General features: G+C 31.6%; 2 protein-coding genes and 1 pseudogene across 2 annotated transcripts; all 3 read right to left on the bottom strand.

Moving 5' to 3' along the window:
* Window positions 1–4,106: 4,106 nt before the first annotated feature.
* Window positions 4,107–5,288, bottom strand: LOC128192114 (uncharacterized). The gene is made up of 4 exons (XM_052864568.1): window positions 5,203–5,288; window positions 4,916–4,962; window positions 4,633–4,788; window positions 4,107–4,525 (listed from the first exon to the last, which is right to left on the bottom strand). Exons 1-4 carry the CDS (start codon window positions 5,286–5,288, stop codon window positions 4,107–4,109), a joined length of 708 nt encoding a protein of 235 aa, XP_052720528.1.
* Window positions 5,289–11,361: 6,073 nt separating this feature from the next.
* On the bottom strand, window positions 11,362–12,172 carry LOC128157218 (uncharacterized). Its single transcript, XM_052819669.1, has 3 exons — window positions 12,112–12,172; window positions 11,857–12,012; window positions 11,362–11,726 (listed from the first exon to the last, which is right to left on the bottom strand). Exons 1-3 carry the CDS (start codon window positions 12,170–12,172, stop codon window positions 11,362–11,364), a joined length of 582 nt encoding a protein of 193 aa, XP_052675629.1.
* A 4,251-nt stretch (window positions 12,173–16,423) lies between these two features.
* On the bottom strand, window positions 16,424–18,220 carry LOC128157244 (uncharacterized; annotated as a pseudogene).
* Between the last annotated feature and the right edge of the window lie 3,743 nt (window positions 18,221–21,963).

Raw genomic sequence — 21,963 nt, 5'->3', positions numbered from 1 at the left:
TGATGTCATCTGTATCAAATGTGCAAAAAACATTTTTATTTTTTAACAAGTATGTAATAAATCGTATTAAATACAAAAGACTTTGTGTAATTTATAATATTTATAACTTACCTCATTTCGCATTGCCAATTAAGCCAACTCCTTGATCAAAAAATAACTTTGATAATTTTCTATCCTGGCAGAGTTCAAAAGTGTCGCCATATTACATATGAAGACGCGAACAAAAAAATATTTTAATTGTAATTTCACGTCGTTAAAATCAAAACTTTAAAAAAAAATCCAAATACTGCATGCATTGTGTTTATTCTTGAGCTTGTTCTGAATAAGTACGAGTATATACATGTAATACATATCACGGCATGAATGTAACTGTACATGTATGTCATTGATTTCTAGGCTTGGAATCTGTGCATTCTGGTCAGTAAATAATTGGACGAAAATTCTGATATCATTTAGTATTACATATACATTTAAGAACTTAAAGTACGAACAAATTTACTAACGGCATTTTATATATTTGAAAAGATGACCGAATGCTTGGTAAATAAAGATTAATTTAATTGTAAATGATGTAGATCCCTTGGAGTCCCCGTTTGTTATCTACTATACAAAATTCTGCTGTATGTTCAATGGTTTTTTAAGTTATCGTCACAAATTACAAATTAAAAGTGTACTGTGAAGAGGTTTTTTATTCTTGTGCACGAAACGTAACTAAATGCAAAGGTGGTTGTTTCGTGTAGTAATCATGCACCACAACACGCTTCAAACGGTTGTTTTAAAAGCTGACACGAATTCATAGCAGCGTTTGGTCGCCATATTAGTTTCAATCGCTCCTTCAAATGAGTCGTAGTAGTTGTAGTTGCTCAGTTCGACAGCTGTCTTCTGCTTAAGTGCACTTGATTAAAAGGGCATTTTCCTGTTTTTGTTTGCATACTTTTCAAACAAAATGACATGTAGGACTTCATATTTATTGCTTTTATATCTTTAGGGAACATTTTTGGCCAGTTTCGGACAGAAACAAGCCAGTTCAAGAAATGTTTACATTCTTATCCTCAAATATGCAAAATCGCCGCACATCCCCCTTAAGCTATGAACTTTTATTTACTGAAAAAATATATTTTAAGTATCCTGCTTTAAAAATTGGACACTTTTAATTTTCTTCATATACGGCTTTTTTCTCAAAAAAATTAATGAAGCCTAAAAATGGCCATGACTATCTCCCAATGTCTAAACAGTTTATAAAAATTCACTGTTCCAAGTGTTGTTGGAATTCCTGTTTCTGAAATCGGGCAGTGCTGCCTTAAAGAGACAGTACGGCGCATCTTATCAAAAACCGACATAAAAAAATTTTCCGATCACGTTCGGTATTTTTGTACTACTCATGAATGTATAAACCTTCAGAAAATTACAGAGTTTTCCATGAAATAAATCTAATTGTTTCATTAAAATTAATAATTACGTATAACCTATCACATATTTACATCGCAATGTGTTACGGGGTTCAGCCTTCTATACTATTAGGCATGCGTATTTACTGTAAACATAACACATGCAAGGATTGCGAAGATTCTCCTGGACATGATTGTTGATAAAATATGTCTTTTCTACTTCTCCCAGGTAATAATTGTTCAAAGTTTTTAAAATAAACTCAATTATTATTTTGTTAGCATGTAATTTTCGTGTTTATCATAGGAGTTGCTACAACCTAAATTCGTTTTTGTAAATGAGGCCCCTTGATTTATGTCTGTTAATTTTAAAATGAACCTAATTAAGTCAACCATTTGTAAATTATTGAGTAAGTGAGGATGTGTTCCGTTTAGAGAGTCCTTTAACCTGATGACCACGATGACCGTAGTCGGACGAAGGTCTTGTACTTTTACGTTAAGGTATCCCACTCCTTAATGTCCTTGTATCAAGAATTTCTTGAGAAGTATTCTATTGAAATCTGTAGACAAAACACACTTAAATAATACAAAGATAATGGGAGGTCAGTGTACATCCCTCTGAGTTATGGTCAATTAAATTTGACCTTTTTGCACCTAAAATGCGATTCAGCCTGATTAGGATTTGTTGTCAGAATTTTTGATTAAGCAAACTCTTTTCTTAAAATGTTGTTTTTAATTATGTAGAATGGTCACACTGAATAGAGGGATTACGAGAAAAAATTTGCATGAAGCTGCATAAATGTTTGCATGACCTTTTTGCACTTAAAATAGACAATTTTTATAATAGTTACAATTTGATTTGAAATAAAAACATTTTGAATATCAAAAATTTTAGAAGAATAATCCAGTTTGCCTACATATGTATTCAGTATCATTTTGACATAATAAAACATGGGGGTCAATGATTTCAAATTTTAGATACATGGCTTCAAAGGTAAAATTATTGCAAAATTTGGCTTAAAAAAATTCAGACATTTTCTATATATTTGCATGATTTTATGCTAAACGTTTATCATTCTCTCAAAATTTAGTTTAGTATAAGTCATAGAGAACCTATAGAACATGTCACAAAACTATCAAATGTTAAAAATGAGAATAATGAATAAAGTATAATAAAAAGAAAAGTATATTGAAAATTCATAAAATTGCTTGTTTCTGTCATTTTCGACTAAAAAACCTTCCGCACGAGAAAATAGTTCCCCCCAAAACTTGTTCGTTTCTTGAATTCAAATGGATTTTCTTTACGAATGTTGTGTAATTATGAAATGATGATCTTTTTGTGAGGTTTAAATTAATAAAATCATATTCTTTTAAAATATAATGAACATCTGCGCAATGAAATCAAAACATGAGGAGTGATATACCTTAATTAAGTATGTGAAAGGGATTTTATTGTATTTCAACTATTACAATCAAAGTTATTTCTTATTTACTAACAATATACAATAGGTAAATCTGAAGTTATTCACACATATACATGTTTTCAGCTGTACTGTCTCTTTAATTAAAGTATAAAGCTTTTGCAAGCAATTTATTTTACTATACATTCCGATATATTCAGCATCTAAAAGAATTGGTCATCACATATGTATTTAATAAGGAGGTGCTTTTTGTTTACAAATAAGTTAAAATCACATGTAACCACGTGTCGGTATAATTATACTTTGTATTCTTAAATCCTACAGTAGAGTTAATGTGATTGATTCACCTTATTTTTTCACTCTTCAAAGGAGTTTTAATACATGTAATGTGATAATAAGTTATCATCGTACTATAATAATCAGCATTTCCATAGTTTTTTCTCTGTTTAATTCTTTTCAACTTGTTAATTTTTGTTTACTTAACAAGAATATATTTTTACATATATTTTAATTAAAAGTTCACGTGAAAATTTTTTATAAAGTAACCCTTTCTGCGTTTCAGTATAAATAATCTGGCTACATCTTGTAAGTACTAAAATATTTTGGATCTAAGTGATACAGGGAGATACAACAAGGGATTTTTGTAATACCTTAAAACGAGTTACATTCAAGGAGGACACCATTGGGACCTTGTCTGGATTATAGAGGACAAACACCGTGGATTGTCACCCTTGGCCAGGGTTATGCAATTGAGAACATGTTTGCTATTGGCAATACTTTTAATACTCGACTTTGATCATAAAAATTGTTACATTTTCAATTTATAAAGAGTTCATACCATATATAGGCAATATGATATGATATGCATTGCAAGATACACGTTTGTATACAGTATATTATATAAATAGTGCCTGTTTGTGAGGGTAACAGTTGAAATTGACACCCCGAGAAAACCATTGTCAACCGACGCGAAGCGGAGGTTGACAATGGTTTTCGAGGGGTGTCAATTTCAACTGTTATCCTCCCAAACAGGCACTATTTTTTTTGTTATACTGAATGTCTTTTTTAAAAATTTGAAGAAAATTTTACTGCTTTTATATAGGAATAACGTGAATTCTACAGCAAACCGTACGCGCATAATTTTCGCGCATGTAACATTTTTTAATGTTACCCGTTGCCAAGTGCGTTGCTAACGCTGAGGGTAATAGGAAATATTATTTAACTGCGTCTTAACCAATCAGATTTTAGTATTTAACATGAAAGTATAACAATGTTTATTATCGCATAAACCAAAATCGCTTTAACAGAAGTTTAATTGGGTATTCCTGGCCGGAAGTTGCGGTCGTCTGGTTTCTATTCCATTCAAAGACGTGAAAGATGTTGATGTGACATTTGTGCGCATTGTGTTGGACTCATACTCTTGTTCAGATCTTTCATCAATTTCCGTATATATGGATGGAAGGTCATTATCTTCCATTGTATTTGTAATAATATGAGCTTTTTTAACTGGCTTAGAGATCCATTTTATTCCATTTACGAGTATTAAGAGTAAAACGACGCAACCAACAATTATAATTGGCATTTTTAAATTTCTGGTTTTCAAACCTCGGTCATTGTATAGTTCCTCTTTTTCTGTTGAGTAGTCTGGTGTAGCTGCAGAACTGTAGCTCCATGGGAAATTCGGGTTGACGGACAAAGATACCCATGACCTCGTGTTCACTAAAAATGTTTCATGTTATGCTATTCATTAAACTTTGTGAATCCTCACAATTTCATTTCATGAATAGATGAATTAAATGCTTCATTTATTTGTATTTTGTACATACCTGCTGTTATCTGAATCTCTGTACCATTTCCTTGACATCCACTGACGTGGTCACAGTCCGAGATATTGCAGCCACAGGTATTCATACAAAGTTTGCCAAAGGTAGGGTAAAAACAGCGTGACTGACAATTCATTCCAAAATATCCCGGTAGACATTCTGTATTTAATAAACAGTTGTCATGTTTATTTTCGCTAAATGAAAGTTGGAATATATTCTATATCACTTATGATATAAATATAATATATAATGAAATATATTGTAATATATATTTTAATACATGTACCTTTGCATTCTCCTTCGTCCCAATAAAAGTTCGCACAACACGGAAACCTACAAAGTAGCGGTAATATTTTGAGTATTGACAATATAACAGCAATTCAATGTATAAAACATACAAAAATAATCTAGCTTAGGCTAGGAACATTTGCGTTGATGTGATTTTAAAGAATATACAACAAAAAAGATTATCAAATAATGCATGTATAGAGATTGAGGTTTAATATCAGTTTCATTTAAAAATATATATCGTTTAGGCATAAATACATTGATCCAACGTAAAGTTATACTTACTGGTTGTTTTCACTGGAACAATTATCAGCTTTACCATTGCACATTTTTATAACCAGCAAAAGACAGTTGATCAAAAGGAAACTCATTTTCTTAAAAATGTCACAAAAATGTTTTTAAATGAATTAGAATAATAATAAAACAATGAACATGCATAACAGAGATCCGTGTAACTCTGCTGTACTACATGTAACAATTTAATAGCCCAAACAGGAAATTACATTGAATTTTTGTTTACATCAATCAACTCCAGCATATAGATATCCTATTGAAGTTTGGTGAATGCAGTCTGAGAAGGAAATTATATTTAAGTCTACATACAACTGCTTTCAATTGCATGATCACAACATAATTCACTTGCAAAAGAATTCAACATTAAACAAAAATTTAAACTTCGGGTAATTGAGTCATTAGCTTAAATACATAATAATATATATACATATGTACATTGCAGTAGTTTTGGAAAAATGAAGATTGTGAAGATGAATGATTTCCAATGAATCTGAAAAAAAGGAGAGAGGAGTTGTTCACCGGGTCAGTTGATCAGAATTGGAACTGCATATGCAGATATGACTGAGGCATGTCACTCCCACATCTTTGCTCAGTTCCAGTTATTATTTTGAAGTGTATATTTATGGTGTATTTTGTATATTTGCGTAGCCTTCTACAGCAAATTTCAACATTTTTCAGCATTTTCAACGAGGACTATATTTTAATTTTGATCTAGAAAGTATTTTATGTTTAAAGAAAAGTATACCTCATGCAAATTAGGTTGTGCTTATTGGTAGTAATATTTCTTGAAAAAACATGATTAAGTTAAGTTAAACTCTCTCTCTCTCTCTCTCTCTCTCTCTCTCTCTCTCTCTCTCTCTCTCTCTCTCTGTTTTTAAACATTTGATCATCATGAAGTGCATTAATCCACTCGGAACTTTATTTTTCTGCATTTACGGGCTAGTTAACGCGGACAAGATTTATGTTTTATTGATATAATATATCTCAATCTGGATGATCATTCGTCTTGTGAATATTTCCTTAAAACATGTTTAATTTTTCAACACATAAAGCAATTACATTGACTTCATTAATATATTTTTATTGCATTTAAAAATAAGTAATGATAGTTTTTATCCTTCTTACATATTCAAAGAATTTCTATTAATTATCTTTTAAGCTGCTTTTTGATTTAAAGCTAGAGAAAAGTGCACTTAGTAAAGAAATTGCTAAAGAAAGCTAGACGGTTGTAGGCATCTAAAGACCATGTTGGTCTCCTTAATACATTAGCTCTGTAAAAGATTGAAGAAAATATTCAAATTTTATGAAAGTTGTCCTTACCAAATAGCAGTTCATATTTTTAAAAAAATATATATGTTATAAGAATTTAAGGTAGAACGGCTGGTTTAGAAATTTGTTGACAGCCCAGCCGCCTTAAGTTAAAAAAAAAATTCAAAATACATGTACATGTACATCCTTTATCTCTCAATCAATATCAATTTTCAAATCTTTATAGCATTGTATTTATTGTAAAATAAATTGTACACTGCGTATTTTAGACGAATTGGTGGTCGTGACAAATTTTAAACTGCATTGTTAGACATTAGAAGAAGATCTAGAAAACCACCAAAATCTGAAAGGTAAAATATATGGATTTTTTCTTTTCTTAATAATAGTATACTGCTAAACATATCATATCTTAGAAGTTTTGGTAGATTTGATGGTCAATTTGTTTACCACCCAGCCTCCTTTTAAAATAAAACTAACAAAATTAATCATTTATATCGTCATATTTTGGTTTAGACTTTCCTTTTCTCTGGCAGGTTTTGCACTGTACGTTATAGTATCCTGATGCCGATCATTTACAGATTGGCACTCGCAGATGTCGACAACTAAACCGTTAACTTCAGTGCCTGTGTTGTGCGACTCCGCCAAGACCTCTAAATACTTAGGTTTGGTGTCAAGGTAATTTGGGCTTGTTTTGGGGTCATTTGTATTGATGTAGGGATCATTCGGGTCGACATAGTCACCCGAACCTTCGTAAGAACTAGGGAACACCTGACCAATGTTTAATAGATTTGACGAAGCAGGAAGGACCACTCTTCCAAAATGTTTTTTCCTGATCACATTTTGTTTCTTATTTATAATTTTTGCTTGTGTTGTCTGTGTCTCGAAAGTTCTTTTTCCGCGGGAAATCTCGCAATTTGTGTCCACCGCATCTGAGAATGTCTTAGGAATGGTTTTTATTTTTTTGATTAAGATCACGATTATCAACAGAAGAAAAAATATCGTTGCTCCTACTATTATGATCGGAAGAAAAATTTGTAACGTGGATGATAAAGAATTACAATTTCTTTCTTCAGCTTGTTTTATAATCGCGCCTTTGGGTGTTCGACTGAAGTTGCGGGTTGTAATCTCATTAGTAAATTTCTGCCAGTAACGTATATAAATGTATCCCTTTTCTTCTGCGTTTTCGGCTTCTCCTCTTTTGCTGTCAGTGTCGTTCTTTCTGTTTCTGCTCATTTCTCTCTGAAAACCTATACACCAGAAGCAAACTATCACACCATGCTTTGAAACACCCAAACATCGTATTGCACTGTCCCTATAATATATATGTTCATGCAAGACACCAATGACTAAAAAAAATAAAAATAAAACACCTAAAATAGCTACAGTACTACTATGATACGATAAAAAAAAACTAGTCAAAGGAAGCTGTGATATACATAAACAATTTATATTATGCTACTAATAATTTGAAATATAATATTGATGATAAGGTGTATAGAAATAAGGAATATTCACTCTTTAGTTATAATTACTATGCAATGGCTATTCTTACCTGAAATAAACAGACGATCTTATTCCACTCGAACACGATCTTCAAATCGCATGAACAAGAAAACGTCAGACTGGAAACGTGATTTAACAAGTACATTTTGTATAATCAACTCATTCTTCTCTCTTGGGCTTATGATCAGCAGATCATGAGTTCGAATCCGCCTGGAGCTTTTGTTTATGTTTGCTGAGTTAGACGTTTTCGAAAATGTAATTTTTCATCCAAAATTGCACGTGTTTTTCTTATTGGACTATGATATCTATCATAATCAAGTAATTTCCTATTAGACTATGATATCTATCATAATCAAGTAATTTTCTGCTGATTTGAGAAACTATTTTATGGTGTTGTGAGCCACCTTAAATCTTTTTCTCTATGGAAAAACTTCACCTTCCCTCTCTTAGTGTATATATAAGAGAACTTATACTTGAGCTAACCACTCCCTTCTCTACGGAGGATGACACTAAGCTAAAGTTTAAGAGGTTAGATAATCACATATGTGGGTTTGTTTGTTCTATTACATACTAGTATAAAATGAAGTTTCACACCATATTTATAATGGTTTAACAATGTTTCACAAAACTATTAAAAAGTCCATTTCAATATAATTGTAACTAAAATTATGATTATTATATAATTCTTAATCACCCTTGTGTACTCTTAGACTATAATTTTTGATTATTATAGTTACCGGATATAAGTATAATTTCACACTTCCGGATTTTAATAGTGTTTTATTTACAAAAACTTCACAACGGTCTGGTAATAAATTTAAAAAATGACTTGTGTCGTACCTGTCTGAGTTGGTGGGGTTTATTAAGGTACACCCGTGCTTTCACGCCTCCGGTTTTCATTTACTGTAAGTCGTTTTAATTCCACGGTGTTAAAACTTCACGATTAATTAAAAAGTACCAATCGCGATGGTTTTAAGTTCAGGCTTCAAGAAACCAGTTGATCAAAGTATAAGCATTTTTTAAAAAACTAATGTTAAAATTTTCGATGGGTTTAATTTAGCAGAAAAGTGATTAATCGCGAACATAGTGAAATTAAAACCATCGTGATTATTTGCTCATCTACAGAACACTAACTGAGAACTTTCGGTTAGCACTTTGGCTGGTGATATGAAATACTTTGGAATCATTAAATTTCGCGGGGGCCAATTTTCGTGGATTGCTTAAATTTTACAGGTTTGTGGGGACGTAATTTGGTGTATTCTCTAAAACCTACAAAGGAAATATGAGTTTATTACCCTAATTTATTAATTCGTGGAGGATGTTAATTCGTGGATGAGAGGTACCCACGAATTCCGCCAAAATTGAGCCACCACGAAATCTAGTGATTCCATAGTAACAAATTGTTTATAATGTGTACATATGTACTAGTTTGTTTGAATGTTTATAGTGTGAACATACATGCATCAGCCAGAGGGCAGTCAGAAAATGACGTGAACAAAAAATAAACTAGAAAAAAAGCTTGTTAGAAAAAGGGAAGAGTTGCACGGCCATATTTTCGGCGTTCTACTTGTAAATTAGAATAAAAAATTCAACATGCATGTATTATCAATCAAATGATTTTTTTTAAATCGTTAATATTATTAGATTGACTTCCTCGATTCATTTTACTCCTTATTTCTAAGTTTGCTATGACTAGCTGAAAAACTTGATATCACAAAAAAGAGGGTAAACAAGGTCAATTGACTATGATGCAAAATTTACTTACATGGGCAATTACGTGTATAATGATATATGATAAAATATATGGTTGCAAGTAATTTTTAATGAGGTTTTTTTTTTTTGGGGGGGGGGGTCTTTTTTGTGTATCCTTTTTATTTTTTTTCTAGATTCAGATATTCTTTTACAGTATTTAATTAGAAAAAAATTACTTAAACTTTAAAAGATTTTGCGATATCTCCGGAAGAAAAAACAATTCAGGTATTTTCTAATTTTTTGCAAAGTTGTGTGTTGATTAATCTCGGGGGTTATTTTTTCATTCTTTGTATTGAAATCTTTTATATTGTTTGATTAAGTGGTTTTGATGATGTTATGATTTTCATAAATTACAATGATCTTTGTATAGAGGTAACAAAAGATGAAGTGTTTTTGCATAAGTTGATAAAATATGAGATCATGCTTCTTTGCGTCACGATTTGGATGTTGATATTTGAACCTTGTTATATGTAACTCGCGGAATGAAAAGAAGCCCACATATGTATGATTATTTTGTGTTTTTACTCTTAGAAAATAAATTCTGAGAGAACTGGACGTAGAGATATGTTTCGGACATTGCAATGATAAACTATTCCCAAAAGTGTCTGGAAAGCGTTCTTAATTAAATAGTTTTCACACATGCGTAAGTATGAAAATTAACCATTTTGAACGATCACATGAACCAACTAACTATAAATCTTCTTTCTTACTTTAACATCTTTACATTTACAACTTAACAAGGCCGAGTACAGATCGAGTACGCATGCTTTCGCGCAGCGTTTCATTTGTATTGTGACGTCATCTTTTTGCTTGGTTGAAGCCATGGCGTGATTGTTTCAACTGCAGATATTCATCGAAATTTGTTAAAAATAGCTCTTTGATGTGTAAATTAATGTTATATTGTGGAATAAGCATAAATGTCCCGAAGTATAAGCTATATTTGGGCTCGTAAACGTGAAGAGGGTTTAGCAAGCCTAACCCTCTGCCACGTTTTCTTAACGCGCCTAAATACAGTTAAATTCACTGTATATTTCAAGACAGTAACCATGTATTTTATATCAATGACCCTTAATATGTGATGTTATGTTTTTATTTATTACTTAACTATGTCTGAATGTTTTAATAATACTATAAAGATCACCATTCTGCCTTTGTCAAATAAAAAATAGCCATTATCTGACAAATATGGGAAATTGGGCATACAAAAACAATTTGATAAGACCCCTGGAACAAACTAGGAGGTAAAAGGTTTTTTTTATTTGACCATTTGATGTTTTTTGATGTCTTTTAGCAATAACTTTAATATGTAGAACAGAAAAAGAAATCCCTATGGCAGAAGTTTAAACAAATGTAAAAAATGTGCAAAATTGATACATTTTAAGCAAAATCTCATAGGGTCCTATGTTAAAAATTAACAAACTTTGAGATGACCCCTTAAACAAATGGTGTGGCAAATGTCTTATTTTTTATATCTTAAAATAATAAATATATCAGTAGAAATTCATGTAAAAAATTTCATTCAAAAATCTAGGGCAGAACAAATTAGACCCGGCCTCGTTAAGCAGGAGATTTGTTGTGTATTCCTGACCGGAAGTTGCGTCTGATTTCTACTCTATTCAGAGATGATCAAGACCTTGCTGTGACGGTTGCACTGATTGTGTTGGACACGGACTCTTGTTCAAATATTTCATTAATCTCTAGATATTCGGTTGTTGGGTCATAATCTTCTCTAGGTAATTCAAATGTTCCTGTTTTTCTTATTGGCTTTAAAATCCATTTTAATCCATACACAACTATTAGGAAAATGAGGATGCAACCCACAATTATAACCGGTATTCTTAAATTATCGTTTTTCACGTTACCTTGGTAATCATATAATTTCGTTTGAGGTGTTGAGTGTTTGGGTTTTTCTTGCTTTTCATATAATTCCGTTTGAGTTGTTGAATATTCGGATTTTTCTTTCGTTGATGATACATCTGATTTGGTGATCCCTAAAATGAAAATCCACATTGTACTTTTTTGCATGATGGTAATAATAATAATAATATTTTCAACACTTCATGAATTTCCTAATTTTGTTTCGTGCATGTATCTGCAATTGATCTTTAAACATGTACCAACCTGTTGCTGTCTCAATCTCTGAATTATTTCTTTGACATCCAAAGACATGATCACAATCTGTAGCATTACAAAGACACACTTTCTTGCACAATTTACCATAGTAAGGATAGGGGCATCGTTTAGAACAGTTCGTTCCAAAATATCCGGATGGGCATGCTGAATTTATAAAGTGTTGTCAAATTCATTTCTTTTATAGCTGAATCTGTTTTTAAATTAATCTTTTTTATTACATCTGTCTGATTTTTTACTATTCACCTTTACATTCTCCATTATCCCAGAAATAGTTTGGGTAGCATAGAGTCCTGCAAACAAACATCGAAGAAGTGTTTTATTGGTACATATTAGTATACACATGAATGAATTATAAGAATTGAACTATGAACACCAAGCAGAATTGAAAAGGTTTTTTAAAAAAATAATGATGAAAAAATTATCCACTTTTAAACCGAACTTATATGTATATTATACGTTTCTCAGACTTTAGTTTTGTTTGATATAATACGACAAACTGTGTCCGGTGAAAAAAGGGAAAATTAATTCATTGTGGAAAATGATTATTTCGGTTATGTATATATTCAAAATATTTATACTTACTGATCGTTTTCATTTTTCTCACTGGAACTTATGCTTGCTTCACAAATAGGATATTTTAAAACCAACGGGAAATAGCATATCAAGAGAAAAATCATTTCTAGTAGCAATAAATAAATTACTAAATTTAGTAATGTGTTAATATAACAAAACACAAAACATTATCATGCTCAAAGTAAAAAACTAGTTATATCAAACCATCAACAGGAAATAAGATAATTATATCCTTTTGAAGTAGTATGTATTCATCTAGAAAAGGAAATGATCCTCTAAATTCAATTGCATTTTTGTATGGCATGATCATGCCATAATTTATTACACAAATTTAAAGTTATCGATGTAATTATATCATGGAGATCGAGACATCCTTTCTAGTGAATCTGAAAAAGATGTGCTGTTCACAGAGTCAGTTGGTCAAAACTTGATCTGCAGATGGGCTTAAATGTTGTCCTCTGACTAGTCAATCCCCGTCTGATTTCCTCAGTTCAATGTTAGACAGATCTGCCATTTAGATCTATGTACAACCTGTTTAATTATTGTACTAATGATGTTACACTTTCTTGCTGTGTTTAAAAAATAAACGTCACTACTAATGCAAATCAAATTGTGTTAATTGGTAATAACATTTCTGGAAAAACAACGATTAAGTTAAAATGTCCCTTTTACTAAGTATCAGGTGTGGTCATGTATTTTATCTTGACTGACACAGGATATAAGTTACAGAATATCATTTAAATGTAACTTTGAATTCTAATTTTGTTACACCACAAGGATCCAGAATCTTGAAGCAGTTTCAAACCCAAGAAACTTGAGGCATTGACTACTAAACTTCCCTTTTTCCAATTAATCTGATTTATCTTCCATGTTTTCTGCTATGCAAAGTATTTTATAGATTATCATATTTTCAACTAACACATTAAAAAAAGATTCTGATTTTTTTTTAATGTTTAAGGGCCGCCGGTATGTAAATGATCTCTTTGAGCATCAGCTGGCCTAAAGGTAAAAGAACTGGAACAACTATTACCGCTATTTGCTTTGTATATTTGCGCTCATAAATGTTTCGGTCCGCCTTGATGAATTTTACTACATATTTTGTCATCAATGTCAGTTTTCCCCTTTTCTTTTCCTATAGTTAGAGTATATTTGTCATTTAAATACTGGTATCTATGATTTTTTAAATCAAAGAAAACGTCATTCCCAAAGTTTGTTCATACAGGATTGATCATCAGAAATTCTTGTGAAGTGCCTTAAAGAGGATGGTACTATTTTAGTCTAAACATTGACCTCCTTCTCCTTTGTATCATTTCCTTGGCATTAATTTCTGGATTCATACTCAGACACATCACTTAGAGAATTTTTTCCCTGACAGAATTAGCAATCGAGAGATGTAACGCACATCGCAAAGATATTTATTTTCAATTTTGATTGCACTGATTATCAAACCAATCAAAATAGCAACATGGAAAAGTAGAGAGAAACTTCGCCACGCCAAAAGTTTATTAAGAGACCCATTACGTTTATGAGTTTGCCTATATATTATTCATATTACGTATGGATAGTGAGAAATATGGTGTCTTTGGCATGTTATTGCAAATCAGTTCCTATAAACAGCCTTGCGCCTTACAAGAAATTTTATTCCCATTCCAACTGGCTAATGTTTAATATATTTGTACAGATAAATAGAAAATAATGCATACCCTTTTCCATATCACAGCCAGTATCAGATATTGGAGTCTTGGACTGATTCTGGCTGTGATATGGAAAAGGGTGTCTATTATTATATTTGTTTCATCCTTTATTAATTTATAAGAAATCAACTTAAAATATTAATTTTAAATATTATTTGAAAGTAGTCTGTACATGTATTTAAATAATAAGAGATCTAATTGTTTTGACAAACATATAGCTTTAAAACTAGAATTTCCCCAGGTTTTAAAAGATGATTGTTCCAAAACATTTGGTAGCTTTTGAAGTTTTTAACAGCGCTTAAAAATGTCGACTGTAACAAATTTTTATGTTTTAGTCTGTAAACATGCACAAATGAAAAAGGGCAGAGAGGTTTCGAAAGGGGTATGATACGGATCCAGATCAGCCCTAGAGAACTGATAACCTTATCAGCCCAGGAGGCCGAAACGAGTTTTGTGATGTCATCTGTATCAAATATGCAAAAAACGTTTATTTTTATCAAGTATGTAATAAATCGTCGTAAATACAAAAGACTTTGTGTAATTTGTAATCTTTAAAATTTACCTCATTTAGCATCACCAATAAAGCCAATTTCTTGCTCAAAATAATAACTTTGGTAATTTTCTATCCCGGCAGAGATTCTATAAAGACTTCAAAAGTGTCGCCATATTGCATATCAAGACGCGAACAAAAAATATTTTAATTGTAATTTCACGTCGTTAAAATCAAAAGTTTTTAAAAAATCCAAATACTGCATGCATTGTGTTTATTCTTGCGCTTGTTCTGAATAAAATATGTACCAGTTAGTAGTATACACATGTAATACATATTACGGCATGAGCGTAGCTGTAATTTCTTTGATTTCAAGGCTTGGAATTTGTGCATTACATGTCAGTAAATAATTGGACGGAAATTCTGGTATCATTTAGTATTACAGATACATTAAAGAACATAATGTACTTAAAAAAACAGCATTTCATACATTTAGAAAGATGGCCGAATGCTTGGTAAATAAAAATTAATTTGTAAATGATGTAGATCCCTTGGAGTCCTCGTTTTTTATCTACTATACACAATTCGGCTGTATGTTTAATGGGTTTTTTTAAGTTATGGTCACAAATTACAAAACAAAAGTCTACTGTGAAGAGGTATTTATTCTTGTGCACGAAATGCAACTAATGCAAAGGAGGTTGTTTCGTGTAGTAATCCTGCACCACAACACGCTTCAAACTGTTGCTTTTAAAGCTGACATGAATTCATAAAAGCATTTGGTCGCCATATTAGTTCCGATTGCTCCTTCAAAATAAGTCTGAAGTTGTGCTGTTTGACGCCTGTTTTAAGTGATTAAAAGGGCATTGTCCTGTTTTTGTATGCATACTTTTCAAACAAAATGACATGTAGGACTTCATATTTATTGCTTTTATATCTTTTGGCAACATTTTTCGCCAATTTCGGACAGAAACAAGCCAGTTCAAGAAATGTTAACATTCTTATCCTCAAATGTACAAAATGACCGCACATTCTCCTTACGCCATAAACTGTCATTTACTGAAAAAAATATTTTAAGTATACTGCTTTAAAAATTGGAATTTTTCCATTTTCTTCATCTAGAGCTTTTTTCTCAAAAAGATTAATGCAGCCTAAAAATGGCCATGATCATCTCCCAATGTCTAAACAGTTAATAAAAATTCACTGAAGTATTGTTGGAATTCATGTTTCTGAAATCGAGCAGTGCCGCTTTAATTAACGGATGCTATTTCAAGCTATTTCAAGCAATTTATTTTACTAAACATTCTGATATATTTAGCATCTAAAGGAATTAGTCAGCATATATGTTTTCTTTAAGGAAGTGCTTTTTATTCACAAATTAGTCAAACCATTGTTTTCTTAAATCCTACAGTTGAGTTAATGTGCTTTATTTTGCAATGTTCAGGAGAGTTTTAATACATGCAATGTGATAATAAGGTATTATTGTGGTTTAGTAATCAGTATTACCATTAACGTTTTTTTTTCTGTTTAATTCTTTTCAACTTGTTCATTTTGGTTTACTTAGCAAGTATTTTTTTTTACATATATTCAATTAAAAGTACACGTGAAATTTTTTTTTTAAGTCAACATTTTTCTGCGTTTCAATATAAATTATCTGGCTACGTCCTATCAGCACTTCATGGGTCTATTCTTATAGGGAGATGCAACCAGGGATTTTTGCAATATCTTAAAACGACTTACATTCAAGGAGGACACCATTGGGACCATGTCTGGATTTTGTCATATTTTTAAAAGTGTTTCGTTCAAATAGAAAATCATCTCTGCTAGCCAAGGGTGACGATCCAAGATGTTTCTCTATTCGTATTTCTCTATTTATAGACAAACACTGTGGATCGTCACTCTTGGCCAGCAAAGATGCGGTTATACCATTGAGAACATGTTTGCATTTTGCAATACTTTTAATACTCGTCTTTGATCATAACAATTGTTACATTTTCAATTAATGAAGAGTTCATACCATATATAAGCAATATGATAGGATGTGCATTGCAAGATACACGTACGTATAAAGTATATTGTGTTATTATCGCATAAACCATCATCTCTTTACCAGAAGTTTCTTTGGGTATTTCTGACCGGAAGTCGCGGTCGTCTGGTTTCTATTCCATTCAAAGACGTGAAAGATGTTGATGTGACAGTTGTGCGCATGGTGTTGGACTCAGACTCTCGTTCAGATCTTTCATCAATTTCCGTATATACGGTTGGAAGGTCATTATCTTCCATTGTATTTGTAATAATATGAGCCCTTTTCACTGGCTTAAAGATCCATTTTATTCCATTTACGAGTATTAAGAGTATAATGACGCAACTAACAATTATAATTGCCATTTTTAAATTCTTGGTTTTCAAACCTTGGTCATTGTTAAGTTCCTCTTTTTCTGTTGAGTAGTCTGGTGTAGCTGCAGAACTGTAGCTCCATGGGAAAATCGGGTTGACGGACAAAGATGCCCATGACCTCGTGTTCACTAAAAAATAATTCACCTTATGTTATTCATTAAACTATGTGAATCTTCACGATTTCGCTTCATGAATAGATGAATTAAATGCTTCGTGTATTTGTATTTTGTTAATACCGGCTGTTATCTGAATTTCTGTATCATTTCCTTGACATCCACTGACGGGGTCACAATCAGAGTTGCTGCAGATACAGGTATTCAAACAAAATTTCCCAAAAGTAGGTTAAACACAACGTGACTGACAATTCATTCCAAAAGATCCTGGCGGGCATTCTGTATTTAATAAACAGTTGTCATGTTTATTTTCGCTAAATGAAAGTTGGAATATATTCTATATGATATAAATATAATATATAATGAAGTATATTATAATTATATATATTTTAATACATGTACCTTTGCATTCTCCTTCGTCCAGATTATAGTTTGTACAACACGGAAACCTACAAAGTAGCGGTAATATTTTGAGTATTGACAATATAACAGCAATACAATGTATAAAACATACAAAAATAATATAACTTAGGCTAGACACATTTGCGTTGATGTGATTTTAAAGAATAAACAACAAACAAGATTATCAAATAATGCATGTATAGTGGTCGAGGTTTGATATCAGTTTCATTAAAAAATATATATCGTATAGGCATAAATACATTGATCCAAAGTAAAGCTATACTTACTGGTTGTTTTCACTGGAACAATTACCAGCTTTACCATTGCACATTTTTATAACCAGCAAAAAACAGTTTATCAAAAGGAAACTCATTTTCTTAAAAATGTCACAAAAATGTTTTTAAATAAATTAAAATGATAATTAAACAATATATACGCATAACAGAGATCCATGTAACTCTGTCATGCTACATGTAACTATTTAATAACCCAAACAGGAAATTACATTGAATTTTTGTTTACAACAATCAACTCCAGCATCTAGTTATCCTATTGAAGTTTGGTGAATGCAGTCTGAGAAGGAAATTATATTTAAGTCTTCATACATCTGCTTTCAATTGCATTATCACAACATAATTCAATTTCAAAAGAATTTAACATTAAAGAAAAATTTAACTTCGGGTAATTGAGTCATTAGCTTAAATACATAATAATATATATATATATATATATACATATGTACATTGCAGTAGTTTTGGAAAAATAAAGATTGTGATGATGAATGATTTCCAATGAATCTGAAAAAAGAGAAATGAATTGTTCACCGAGTCAGTTGATTAGAACTGGAACCGGATATGCAGATATGACTGAGGCATGTCACTCTCCAAATCTTTGCTCAGTTCCAGTTACTATTTTGAAGTGTATATTTATCTTTGCGCAGCCTTACACAGCAAATTGAAGCATTTTCAACGAGGACTATATTTTAATTTTGATCTACAAAGGATTTTATGTTTAACAAAAGGAAACCTTATGCAAATTAGGTTGTGTTCATTGGTAGTAATATTTCTGGAAAAAAGCACGATTAAGTTAAAAGGTTACTTGCAAAGAATAGTCATTTAGTTTAACTAAATTTCAAGACTGACGTAAAACACACGTTACCCAATATCAAGTAACTTTATATTTTGTATTTTTAATTATTTATTACATTGACTTAAAATTATGAACCTGTCTTAAACCTCAGGAACTTCGGTCATGCACAGTCACAGGTCAACAATACTATTTTTCCTTTTTTCTGTTATGCAAATAGTATCACTTTGCTAATGTCATTTAAGACACACACATTAATAAAGATATGAGCCTCTCTCTCTCTCTCTCTCTCTCTCTCTCTCTCTCTCTCTCTCTCTCTCTCTGTTTTTAAACTTTTGATCATCATGAAGTGCGCATGCATTATTCCACTCGGAACTTTATTTTTGTGCACTTACGGGCCAGTACACGCGGACAAGATTTATGTTTTATTGATATGATATATCTCAATCTGGAAGATCATTCGTCTTGTGAATATTTCTTTAAATGCATGTTTAATTTTTCGACACATAGAGCAATTACATTTACATCATTCATATCTTTTTATTGCATATAAAAATTAGTGATGATAGTTATTATCCTTAAGTTTTTATTACATATTCAAATAATTTCTATCAATTTTCTTTTAAGCTTCTGTTTGATTTTAAGCTACAGAAAAGTGCACTTAAAAAAGAAATTGCTAAAGAATGATAGACATTCGTGGCCATCTTAAGACTATACTGGTCACCTTAAAACATGAGCTCTGTAAAAGATTGAAGAAAATATTCAAATTTTATGAAAGTTGTCCTTACCAAATAGCAGTTCATAGTTTAATATATATATGAATTTAAGATAGATTGGATGGTTTGAAAATTTGTTGACCGCCCAGCCTCCTTAAGCTAAAAAATCAGTTTAAATACATGTATATCCTTTATTTTGTAGTCAATATCAATTCTTAATTCTTTATAGTATTGTATTTATTGTAAAATAAATTGTACACAGCGTATTTAAGAGGAATCGGTGGTCGTGACAAGTTTAAAACTGCATTGCTATCCTTTAGAAGAAGATCTAGAAAACTTCCAAAATCTAAAAGGTAAGATATTTGGATTTTTTCTTTACTAAATAATAGTATAATGCTAAACAAATCATATCTTTGAAGTTTTCGAATATCTGATTCTCAATTTGTTGACCATCCAGCCTCCTTTAAAATAAAACTAACAAAATCAATAATTTATATCGTCATATTTTGGTTTAGACTTTCCTTTTCTCTGGCAGGTTTTGCACCGTACGTTATAGTATCCTGATGCCGAACATTTACAGATTGGCACCCGCAGATGTCGACAACTTAAGCCGTTAACTTCAGTGCTTGTGTTGTGCGACTCCGCCAAGACCTCTAAATACTTAGGTTTGGTGTCAAGGTCATTTGGACCGGATTCGGGATCATTTGTATTGATGTAGGGATCATTCGGGTCGACGTATTCACCCGAACCTTCATAAGAACTAGGGAACACCTGACCTAAGTTTAAAAGATTAGACGAAGCAGGAAGGACTAATCGACCAAAATGTTTTTTCCTTATCACATTTTGTCTCTGATTAATAACTTTTGCTTGTGTTATCTGTGTCTCGAAAGTTCTTTTTCCGCGGGAAATCTCGCAATTTGAGTCCACCGCATCTGAGAATGTCTTATGACTGGTTTTTATTTTTTGGATTAAGATCACGATTATCAACAGAAGAAAAAACACCGTTGCTCCTAATATTATGATTGTAAGAAACATTGGTGACGTGGATAAAGAATTACAATAACTTTCTTCACTTTGCTTTGTAATCGCACCGGTAGGTTGTAAATGTCTGCCAGTAACGTGTATACTTGTATTCATTTTCTTCTCCGTTTTCTTTTTCTTCTGTTTTGCTGTCAGTGTCGTTCTTTCTACCTCTGCTCATTTTTCTCTGTAAATCTATAAACCAGAAGCAAACTATCACACCATGCTTTAAAACACCCTAAAATCGTATTGCACTGTTCCTATAATATACATGTACATGCAAGACACCAATGATTGAATAAAAATAAAAATAAAACACCTAAAAACAGCGACAGTACTACTATTATACGACAAAAATAAACCGTCAAGGGAAGACGTTACATACATAATAAAATATAAACTAATAATTTGAAGTATAAAATTAATGATACGATGTACAGATATAAGGAATATTCACTCTTTAGTTATATAAAATATGCAATGACTCTTCTTACCTGAAGTAAACAGACGGTCTTATTCCACTCGAACACGATCTTCAAATGACATGGACAAGAAAACGTCAGACTGGAAACGTGATTTATCAAGCATAATCAACTTATTCTTCTTTCAAAGTAATGAGAAACGGCTTCAAAAATCACGAAGGACCCGAGGAGAAGATCAGTCATCATATATAATTCACTTGTGTCAAGTCTCCCTCTTGAGAACTTGACTGAGTTTTAGGAGTACTTGCGTACTTTATTAGAAATTACTTTTGGTTTTAAATCTTTTTCCCAAAGGAAAACTTCACCTTTCTTTCTCTTAGCGTATAAGAAAACATATATAAGCTGACCCCTCCCTTCCTTACGGAAGATTGACACTAAGCTAAAGTGTAAGGGGTTAGGTGATCATGTGTTTGCATTGGTTTGTTTGTTATAAAACATACTAGCCTGAAATGAAGTTTCACACCAATTTTATAATGGTTTAACAAAGTTTTACAAAACTATTAAAAAGTACATTCCGATAAAATTGTAACTAAATTGTGATTATTATATAATTATTAAATCACCCTTGTGTACTCTTAGACTATCATGTATGATTATTATAGTTACCGGGTATAAGTCTTTATTTTTTTAACATAGTATAGTTTCGCACTTCCAGGTTTTAATAGTCTTTTATTTACAAAAACTTCACAACAGTCTGGTAATGAATCAAAAATTTCACTCGTATCCTAACTGTCTGAGTTTGTGGGGTTTATTAAGGTACACCCATGTTTTGACGCCTCCGGTTTTTATTCATATTAAAAAGAGTACTTTCGGTTAGCAATTTGGCTGGTGATATGAAATAACAATTTTTTTTATAATGTGTACATATATACTAGAATGTTATAGTGTGCACATAAATGCATCAGCGAGAGGGCAGTAAGAAAATGACGTGAACATAAAAGAAACTAAAAACAAGAGGCCCATGGGGCCATATCGCTCACCTGAGCAACAATGGGCGTTCAAAAGATATTGTGCCATATGGTCCCTCGGTAGAATAACAAAAAATAAATATTGTCAAGTATTCGAATTTTACACTTAATGTAGCATACACGTAATCTTTGACATTGCACCTTCATGAGATACTAT

The sequence above is a fragment of the Crassostrea angulata genome, chromosome 7 (assembly GCF_025612915.1).
Source record: "Crassostrea angulata isolate pt1a10 chromosome 7, ASM2561291v2, whole genome shotgun sequence".
Lineage (NCBI taxonomy): Eukaryota > Metazoa > Mollusca > Bivalvia > Ostreida > Ostreidae > Magallana > Magallana angulata.
This window is presented reverse-complemented; position numbering and strand designations above follow the sequence as displayed.